This window comes from Mytilus edulis, chromosome 13 (assembly GCF_963676685.1).
Source record: "Mytilus edulis chromosome 13, xbMytEdul2.2, whole genome shotgun sequence".
NCBI classification, from domain to species: domain Eukaryota; kingdom Metazoa; phylum Mollusca; class Bivalvia; order Mytilida; family Mytilidae; genus Mytilus; species Mytilus edulis.
Window position 1 is genome coordinate 22,556,070 of NC_092356.1, and position 11,583 is coordinate 22,567,652.

General features: G+C 33.7%; 1 protein-coding gene across 1 annotated transcript; it reads left to right on the plus strand.

Annotated features, from left to right (window-relative positions):
* The first annotated feature begins 684 nt into the window (after nucleotides 1–684).
* Nucleotides 685–10,185, plus strand: LOC139500185 (uncharacterized). Its single transcript, XM_071288923.1, has 3 exons — nucleotides 685–813; nucleotides 1,296–2,382; nucleotides 10,181–10,185. Exons 1-3 carry the CDS (start codon nucleotides 685–687, stop codon nucleotides 10,183–10,185), a joined length of 1,221 nt encoding a protein of 406 aa, XP_071145024.1.
* The last annotated feature ends 1,398 nt before the right edge of the window (nucleotides 10,186–11,583 follow it).

An 11,583-nucleotide genomic window follows, 5' to 3' on the forward strand; every position in this document is an offset into this window, starting at 1 on the left:
CTTGGTTAATACAGATGTCACTAATTTGTCACGGATGTTTTAGGTCTTCTGAAGGCCATGACTGGTGGTGAAGAAAATACTTTTTTTAGATTTAAATCATTTTCTATAATTTTCCAATGCTTCTGAACAATGGATGACACATTTTTAAAATCAGGATGGTAAGTAAGTACAAGGGGTGTTCTGTTAGCTGCTTTATTCTTATTTTTGTACTCAAGAGGTTCTTGGCGACTAGTTTTGTTTGCTCTTTCGAAAGCGCTATCAATAATGTTGTTATTGTATCCTCGAACAACTAGATGTTTACGAAGTTGTCCAAGTCTAGCATTTTTCGTATTTTCAGTAGAGCATATTCTCTTGATTCGCAATGCCTGGCTGAATGGGATACCACGGGAGCAGTGTTTAGGATGGCAACTTTTAGGAGAAAGGAATTGATGTTTGTCCGTTTGTTTGGTATGAAGGTCCGTTATAATGGTTCCGTTCTTGATGTAACTCGTAGTATCGAGCATTGTTAGGCAATCTATAATTTTATTTGTGTAATTGAATTAATCTCTGTACTGATTAATCCACACTCCAATAGATTTGTATGTCATGTGCTGCTATTTATAGGCACTTATATTATTATCTCCAGTAGCACGCATTACACAAATGTTTGTGTAATCCATTCAAATCTATCGCTATCTTTACAACATGGATAGCTCACAGCATTTCAAGAAATTAAGATCTTTAACTAAAAAGAAACTACAAACTGAACATCATTTATCTAACTTACAAAATTATATTCAAAGTAAAACTGTACCAAAAGGTTTAAACATCAAAGTGAGTCCCCAGGCACCGGGACATAAATCCAAAAGATTCATGAGCCGTTGGAATGAAATTCTGTTTAACTGTTCAATCCAGCTTCTTCAACTGTTACTTTCTTTTACAACCACAAATTACAAACAAATTGTAAATGAAATATCAGATATCATCAACAATAGTAACATTTCTCGTGACGATTTAGCAATAATTAAACGTCGCCTCGCAGATATTGAACAAATTGAACTTTCAAAACATAAAGAAAAACAAAGGAATAAATTTCAAAGAGATAAAATTCATACTGTCCATTTAAATCAGCATATGAATGATATTAATATAACAAACCATAAGATCCCTAGAAAAAGAAAATTTAAAAGACGGAAACAAAAAACTGAAAGCATTGTTGTAAATTTTTCATCTAAAGAACTTACACGTGCTGAGGAATCTCTTTTAAGTAAAGGTTTAAACTTCTGTCCTATCCCATCAACTGTAATTACCTTCAGCTAGACGAAGACCTAGACCAATTCGCTAGACGTTTACGCTTGAAAGATTTTTTCTACAATAGGGGCAAGAAAAACCTTGAAGAAGCCGGATTAACAGATTCAGATACTGACACCAATGAAGAAGTCACGCCCATCCCAAAATTTAGGAAAAAAAGTTCATGGAAACCACCAAAGAGCAAAAATGATAACTTGGAGTCATTCATTAACTACGTGAGGTCTGATATAAAGTCCTGTATAACAAATACAAGAAATTATAATTTATCCAAGTCAGAAAGTATAGCTTTGAAAGCGTTAAAAGATCAAGAGGATATTGTAATAAAACCTGCCGACAAAGGGGGCGCTGTGGTTGCCATGGATAAAACAGATTACATAGCAGAGGGGAATCGACAACTTTCTAACTCCATTTTTTATAAACAATTAACCACAGATCCAACGCTTAATACTATTCGAAGGATCAACACCATCCTTCAAGAGATGTTCGACAAAAAGCATATAGACAATGACACCTTTGATTATCTCCGACCTCTTGAGAACGAAGCAAAGGCCGGACGATTCTATATGTTGCCTAAAATACATAAAACGGGCAATCCAGGTCGACCAATTGTGTCAGAGAATAGTCATCCAACTGAAAAGATATCAGAAGTTGTAGACCATCATCTAAGACCTCATGTGAAAGAACTACCATCATTCATTCAAGATGCAACTGATTATCTCAAGAAAATGGAAAGCCTCAATCCTTTACCAAGCAATACTATACTTGCATCCATGGACGTGTCTTCTTTATATACCAACATTCCACAAGACGAAGGAATAGCAGCCTGTGAAGAAGCATGGAACACTCGTAGTGAAAAAAATCCTCCTACTGAGTGCCTTGTTACACTTCTGAAACTAGTACTGGAGAATAACAACTTCTCTTTCAATGAAAAACACTATCTCCAGATAGACGGTACTAGTATGGGCACAAAAATGGCCCCGTCATATGCCAACATATTTATGGGCCAACTTGAAAAACGCCTCTTGGCTAGTGCTCCATATCAGCCCTTATCATGGTTCCGATTCATTGACGATATTGATTTCAAATGGACAGGTTCACAAGAACATCTTAATGAATTTCTAGAACACTGCAACTCTTTCCACCATTCAATAAAATTTACATATGAATCATCTATGGAGAAAATAAACTACCTCGATACTACGAGTTACATCAAGAACGGAACCATTATAACGGACCTTCATACCAAACAAACGGACAAACATCAATTCCTTTCTCCTAAAAGTTGCCATCCTAAACACTGCTCCCGTGGTATCCCATTCAGCCAGGCATTGCGAATCAAGAGAATATGCTCTACTGAAAATACGAAAAATGCTAGACTTGGACAACTTCGTAAACATCTAGTTGTTCGAGGATACAATAACAACATTATTGATAGCGCTTTCGAAAGAGCAAACAAAACTAGTCGCCAAGAACTTCTTGAGTACAAAGATAAGAATAAAGCAGCTAACAGAACACCCCTTGTACTCACTTACCATCCTGATTTTAAAAATGTGTCATCCATTGTTCAGAAGCATTGGAAAATTATAGAAAATGATTTAAATCTAAAAAAAGTATTTTCTTCACCACCAGTCATGGCCTTCAGAAGACCTAAAAACATCCGTGACAAATTAGTGACATCTGTATTAACCAAGCAGCCTAATCCATCGCCCGGTTGCTACAAACAATGTGGTCGAAGGAATTGTTTGTGTTGTAAAGCTGCCAATACAAGCAGTTCTTTCATCAGCTCCGTTACTAAACAAAATTATACCATCTACTCTAATTCCAACTGTAAAACGGAGAACTCAATTTATATATTAACATGTGACACTTGTGGCATTCAGTATGTGGGAGAAACAATGGACAAATTTAATATTCGGCTCAATAACCATCGTTCATCGTACAAAACCAACAAAAACTGTCCTCTCACAAGACATCTTCGTTCAACGAAACATCCTTTTGATAATGTCACTTTCCAAATTATAGAAGTCAACACCGAATGGGACACCACGGCGAGAAGGAGAAGAGAAAACTTTTGGATCCACCAACTCCACACTTTAGAACCTGATGGTCTTAACGAAAAAGACGAAAAAAGATACAGGAAAGATAAAGAATAATTTAAAACAAAGCATCGTCCTTTTTATCCCGTAATATTGGCCAATGGACGTTGCTAACTTCAACTACCAATTATGTATTTTTAAGGTAGCTAAATCCAAGTGCAACATGTACATTGAGCTGCAAAATTTTCTTATTTTCAAAGCAGCTAAATGCAAGAGGTCATATACATTGAGCTGCAAAATTTTCTTATTTTCAAAGCAGCTAAATGCAAGAGGTCATATACATTGAGCTGCAAAATTTTCTTATTTTGAAGGCAGTTCTGTGCAACACAGACGTTGAGCTGCAAAAGTTTCTTATCATCTACATCCGATTTCACCTGGATAGATGCACGCTTGATAAAGCTAGTTGGTCTAGCGAAATATTGCGTTTATTTTCATCATTTTGTAAATATTTTAAACATTCTTATATTTACATACTAAATAGTGTGTTAAAATTACATTGTTAGGCAATCTATAATTTTATTTGTGTAATTGAATTAATCTCTGTACTGATTAATCCACACTCCCATAGATTTGTATGTCATGTGCTGCTATTTATAGGCACTTATATCTATATATATATATATATATATACTAGATATATTATGGTGGAGTAATTAAAAACCATAGTACAAACATATGGGGTGGGGTGGGAGGAAGACCGAAAATCCGGTTTGGACTGTCCCATTTTCATGCGCACTGTTAAGTGTTGATGGTCTAAATAGTAAAAACTTAAAGGTTCACCTTCTATAATATTGCTCATTCCACACTTTTTAATAACACTAATTATATTATCTTCCATTTGATCTATGCGTTGGGTTATTTTCAGAGACTCCGTTTCTACAGTTTCTCTAATCTCCTGTAATGATAAAAAAAAAATCCAAAAAAAATCATGTTTGATTGCATGTACTTGCTTCCATACATTATTAAGTTTTAAACTTTCTAGAAATGCTTCAACTCAAGTAAATTTTTAAAGGTCAAAGTTTATATATAACTTATCTTAAAATAACAGTTTGGTCATCGTCTTATTTGTAATTAAACCAAATGTGTCTTCATGAATTTTCAATAGAGTTCGGTTCTTTTGGTTTTTTCTTCTTTTTATAACCGATTGTGACCTTTCATTGAGTACACATTCACTTGGTTGGAGCCACTCACACTGTTAACGCATCTGGTCTTGCTGCTTTTTGGGTTTTTGAGATTACACAGGTTTTGATTGTCATACTAATTTGTCTCTTTCTGATCGATTTAAATTTTAATACCGTTGAACTACCGTTAATATAAAAAAAGAAGATGTGTTATGCTTGTCAATGAGACAACTGTCCACAAGACAAAAATAGCACAGAAATTAACAACTATAGGTCATCGTACGGCTTTCAACAATGAGCAAAGCCCATACCGCATAGTCAGCTATAAAAGCCCCCGATATGACAATGTAAAACAATTCAAACGAGAAAACTAACGGCCTTATTTATATAAAAAAAAATGAACGAAAACAAATATGTAACACATAAACAAACGACAACCACTGAATTACAGGCTGGCTTTTATTTAAACTAGGAAACATATTGAATTTCACTTTCATATATATATTACAATCCAGTGTATCGTAAAACAAAAACATGTTGACCTTTTGATATATATATTGTTTGTGTAGCTGGCTTGCTGTCACATTGACTATACAACATCTCCATTTATTCATGTTTATTTACGTACTTTCAGCATGCTTTTAATATTATTAGCAAAAATTAGTCATTAGCTGTTCGATATAGTAGCCTGCACAATTACTAGTTTCCTTTTAAAGGCAAGCAGATACACTTTTACATCTGATCGAAGTTACTAATTATGACTTCTAGCCAATTGGTCAGGCCCATCAAATTCAAATAACTTGTTGACAGAAAATTTAAAAAATGATGAATCATACTTACTTTACCTGTGTTTAAACTAATCCTTTATACGTATATTTTATAAATTTGACATGCAGTCGTACCTTGTTTTCTTCTATCTGGTCCTTTATGAACTGCATGTATTTTCCGTACAAATTCATATTTAGATTTAAACTTTCTACTTCTGTTATCTTAAGTTGCAGTTCATCCTTCCTATTTACATGAATTGACAACTGTTCAATAGCAGTAGTTGCATTGTTCCACATTTCTTTGTAATATGTATCCGAAAATTTTGCCTCATTTACATGAGCGTAGCAATTATTTCTGCAATCGACTAGTTTATTTACAATTTTTTTCAATGGACAAAAATAATCCTGAACAACAATAGCAACTTCATCTTCTACATCCTTTTCTGCTAAAGCTGGGTATACTGAACAAGAACATAGCATACATGAGGTGCCCGGTATACAGGAAGGAACCACTTGCTCTGAAAATAGTCTTTGGAACTGCGTCCTTTTTAAAACACAGAAATCTGATAAGGGTTTATAGTACTGGTTGCATTTACAGCACGTCTTTGATTGCCACAAATGGTATAAGTCATGCTTATGTTCATTCAAAAAATCTTCCAATGATTTTCCTTCCTGTGCCAAACAAGACTTCCAAAATAATTCTATGCAACACATGGAGAGAACAACGCGCAACATTGAAACGTCTAAATCTGCAGAACACAAGCCTTTGATAGCTAAACAATGAGTAAAATTTCCAAAGTTCCTAAAAGGTGAGGTAGTTGCTAAAGTATTGAATAATTTGGATAACTGATGTTTGCTTAATACTCTTTTATTCGGGATAGGATGCTTACAAGAATTGTTTTGACATTGCTTATTTATATATAAATGAAACAGCTTGTGTTTATGTGCATTTAGCAGCATCTCAAGAGTACATCCAAAATCAGTTAGATGATAATCAAGCAGGGTTCTGAGAGCCTCGGTAACTACATCTACATTTAAGAATGCAATTTTGCAGAAATTTTCCTGTTCTTTGGACAAAGCCATAGTCTGCTATGATGGTCAGCTGAAAAGATACATAAAAGAGTAAATTATTTGCAGATATTTCATAGTTTTTCGAAAATGTCTTTGATATTTTGAATCTGAACTTTTAGCGTCGTTTTTAACAGTCGTTGGTCGATGATTTACTATATCTGAGATCACCCCCAGTCCTTGTGTTCCAATTGAAGATATGTAACATATTTTCTACTGCATATACTGTCAAATAATATTGCATAACAGAAAAATGTTTTAACATTTAAATGATTTGAAAGATTCCTTTATACATTTCAAAAGAAATTCTCTATGAATGTACATAACAAACGAGTTAATTAAATCTCGAATAAATATAATTTGTTTGATGCTTATATTTATCAAACGTTTTATTTAAACCCCTACTTCTTGTCTTAGACAAATCATTTATTAAGTACAGTTAATCCTTCTTGCGAATCGTTATAGAAGATTATTATATCTTATCTATAAATAGCCAAAACGACTACTAGTATTTTGTTTTAAGGTGTATAAAAATGATCACGCCGTGATTTAACTATCTAACGCCGTATCAGTCGATGTCGTGGTTGTGGAAAGGCAATTACAAATGTTGCGTTCATCAAAACATGTAAATATATGAAGGATAGCACATGCTTCTGTTTATGGTAAACGTAAAATAAATATAAACAGGAACATATATATATATTTAAGACTGTTTTATTCAAATGACTTATTTTCTATTAATTAAAATAAACTCATCATAGATACCAGGACTAAATTTAATAAATACGCCAGACGCGCGTTTCGTCTACAAAAGACTCATCAGTGACGCTCCAATCCAAAAAAGTTAAAAAGGCCAAATAAAGTACGAAGTTGAAGAGCATTGAGGACCAAAATTCCTAAAAGTTTTGCCAAATACAGCTAAGGTAATCTATGCCTGAGGTAGAAAAGCCTTAGTATTTCAAAAAATTCAATATTTTGTAAACAGTAAATTTATAAATATAAATGAAATGATCCTTTATACCGGATCTATAGCTATTATAATATAGAATAGGGGCGGATTGATGTATTTACATGCGACGAATGTTTGATCACGCCAGCACAGTACAGTGAAAAGCTGAGGACTAATCAAATATATCTCCCGAAAGAAATACCTGGATTAATCGCATCACGTATTTTTTCACCTTTGGAATTTCACCATATAATTGTACTTCTGATTGACCACAGAAATATACATCTTATGTCGATAATCAAACAGAAAACAATGAGACTTGGTACGACTAATACTGGTATTTTTTCGGAAAGGGATGAATATTTAAACATAAATGCGTCGGTCCAATATAAAAAAGAAGCTGTGGTAAGATTGCCAATGAGACAACTCTCAACAAGATACCAAATGACACAGACATTTACATCAATAGGTCACCGTACGGCCTTCAACAATGAGCAAAACCTAAACCGCATGGTCAGCTATAAAATGCTCGAAATGAAAAATGTAACACAATTCAAACGAGGAAAACTAACGACCTAATGTATGTACAAAAAATAAACGAAAAACAAATATGTAACACATCAACAAACAAACGACAACCAATCAATTACAGACACATACACACAGAATGTGGCGTGTTAAACATGTTAGCGGGATCCCAACCCTCCCACTAATTATCTGTGATAGTGGTGTAATAGTACAACATACGAACAAACTACAAAAATTAGTTGAAAAAGGCTAAACTCATCAGATGGATACAAATAGAAATATTACAGAAACACAGAGTGGACTTGTCCGGGTAAATGTATATCCCATCCACAAAAATACACTTAGTACTGATCAGAGAGTACTTGCAGTTACTGACAGCCAGTTTAAAGCCAATTACAACTAATAAAAAATCATGCATCTAAGACTTTGTTATCAATCAGTACACATCCAACATCCAATGCATTTAATCTAAAGACATCTTAAACAGTCAAAGAAAAACATGACATTGTGCAATACCAAGATACAGGTATCGACAGATTGTAAATCCATGAATGTTTACATATGTATATAACAATAAAATTTAGTTTGCCTCCAATTTGCTGATAACAAAATCAATATTAATATCAATAAAAACAATATTCAATGATCTAATTACAATTTTGAATTGGTAACCTTTTTGAATGAGTTGATTCAAAGGATCGATAAGTTTACAAGGATCGTTTTTAAAATTGCTGGCACGGTTAACAACATTTTTGTAAAGGTTCGACTGCTTCTTTTTTAGTTCGATAAAATGTTTTAAAACAGATACATACATAAACATGTAACGAAAATTAGTTATTTGTGTAAATATAGTGTATTAAAATTAAAACAGTAACAATATTAACGACAAAACTAGGTAAACGCTCTTGTTTCCTCAATGGAAACATGTCTTTATAATATTTCAAGCTTTAAATTTAAAAAAATTAAATACTAGATAATTTATCAAAAACTCACAAAAATAGGAATCAATACAAAATCCCTGAATTAGCAGAATTTTTGAGACCTTACGGCAATGAACAGGAACGACCCCTGTTTGCAAACATCTGAGACAAAAAAATAATCACAGCTTCGTGAATATGTTTGTATTGTAATGTTTGGACTACAAATGGTATATAATTAAACTTTGATTGATGTATGTGAATGGTTCTTGCGAACGTTCGAAACCATAGTTTAAGTAAAGAATTTTGGCCATGGTCCAGAAAACTATACAGTCATATACTTATAACCAAAATAATAAGATGGGGTTTGATATCCATCAGAGACAAATGAGGTAGATGTTATAAAATACAAGCCACGACATTCAACAATGAGAAAAAACTGTATTACAAGCTATACAAGGACCCGACATGACAAATGTAAAAAAAAATGTCAAACAACAAAACAACGGAATGTCATTGATTTACGTAAAATAAATATAAAAGCAAATATGATATATTACAACAACGAAAAATAATGAATGAAATTCAGGTTCATGATAAAACAAATGGTCGAGTGGTCTAGCGCGTCGGGCGTAGTGCAATAGGATTTGGTGCCACGATATCTCAGAAGCATGAGTTTGTATCCCGGCGAGGGAAGTACAACAAATTTGGTAACGCAAATTTACAGATCTAACATTGTTGGGCTAATATTTAGACGAATATAATACATACATTCTGTAAAGGAATTTCGTGATAAGGTAGACTAACAAGATAACACATAAGGAATTTCAAAACAGATGTATTTTCACGACCGAAATTTGTTTGTCAGTTTAAAAGAGTAGATTGTAGATATAAAGAAGAAAATGCAGTAACTTTGAATCAGACATATTTATTTGTTGTATTTGTCATGAATAAGATAATCTTATCTCCAATCATAACTTGACATAAGTTAAGAGAAAATTTTCTTTAACATGTATGAAAACAGTTAAGGTTTTAACAGATAAAGAACAATAGGGTTACTTTATTATTTCAACAGACCTTATCTGTAATGATGACTCACAATTTTCGTGATAGCTTTATGTGGCTCTTCTAGTTAGTTTAAGTTTTAAAGTTTATTAACACACAAAGTTAGATATCTTAAAATTGAGACTGTACTCAACAGTGTCCATCCCTATCAAACTAGTATGTGAACAGGATGAAAGATGTTTTTATTAAATTGTTGCAGGTGCCGGAAATGCATTATACATTGTTAAAACCATTATATCGCTAGCATACTATTAAAAGTCTACAAAATACACATTTGATGTGCTTGAACTTTTGATTTTGCCATTTAATTATGGACTTGTTTTGAATAGTGTTTTTGAGTATTAAATTTTTTTTATAGAAGTATTTATTTTTTTTGTAGATTAATGTTCACGAAATGTATTAAGATTTCTTAATTTATTGATACTTAACCAGGTTTTTTTAAATTGAAAGAAAGATAAAATGCATTTGTTCCATAAAGGAAATTTTGTTACTTTTTTATTTAATATACCAAATAAAACCTGTGTTTTAAGCTACAGCCCTACAGATATCGCTAGGCTGTATCTGTACAGCCCTACAGATATTGCTAGACTGTATCTGTACAGCCCTTCATATATTGCTAGGCTGTATCTGTACAGCCCTACAGATATCGCTAGACTGCATCTGTACAGCCCTACAGATATCACTAGGCTGTATCTGTACCGCCCTACATATATCGCTAGGCTGTATCTGTACAGCCCTATAGATATCGCTAGGCTGTATCTGTACAGCCCTACAAGTATCACTAGGCTGTATCTGTACCGCCCTACATATATCGCTAGGCTGTATCTGTACAGCCCTACATATATTGCTAGACTGTATCTGTACCGCCCTACATATATCGCTAGGCTGTATCTGTACAGCCCTATAGATATCGCTAGGCTGTATCTGTACAGCCCTACAGATATCACTAGGCTGTATCTGTACCGCCCTACATATATCGCTAGGCTGTATCTGTACAGCCCTACAGATATCGCTAGACTGTATCTGTACAGCCCTACAGATATCGCTAGACTGTATCTGTACAGCCCTACAGATATCGCTAGGCTGTATCTGTACAGCCCTACAGATATCGCTAGACTGTATCTGTACAGCCCTACAGATATCGCTAGACTGTATCTGTACAGCCCTATAGATATCGCTAGACTGTATCTGTACAGCCCTACAGATATCGCTAGACTGTATCTGTATACTATTCAGATATCACTTTAAGGGTCCGACAGCTGCCGGAATACGTTTTTGTATTGTTGTTGTCGATTGATGTATGAACCTGCGTCATGTCTGAATGTGTATAGCTGTCGCATTCCAATGACTTATTGCTTGACCTTATTTGAACTGCGGTCTGTTTGTTTTCAAGCATTTATTAGAGCATTATGGATTAAATCTTTTTTGCCAGCAGACAAACATGAACAGTATGATTTACTTCATTTTCTACAGCACCAATCATCGAGCGAAACATTGAATGTGTACATGAGTAACACACATAATCAACCATGTAAATATGTCAATTTCAGCATGTTTAGAGAACGTCACTTTCAGTTCAAAATTCTGAAGCGTAGGAAATATCATACACTTGAATCGGATAATCGGATTTTGTTTTGTGTTATTACTGTTGAAATTGGTTGTTAAGTCATAACAAATAATGATTTACATTGAGCGATGTATTATTGTTGACCATTCGAGATTCTTTTTTATTTTGCAAACCTACGGTCTGCAGCTGAATGTGTGATTTTAATATTACTTTGC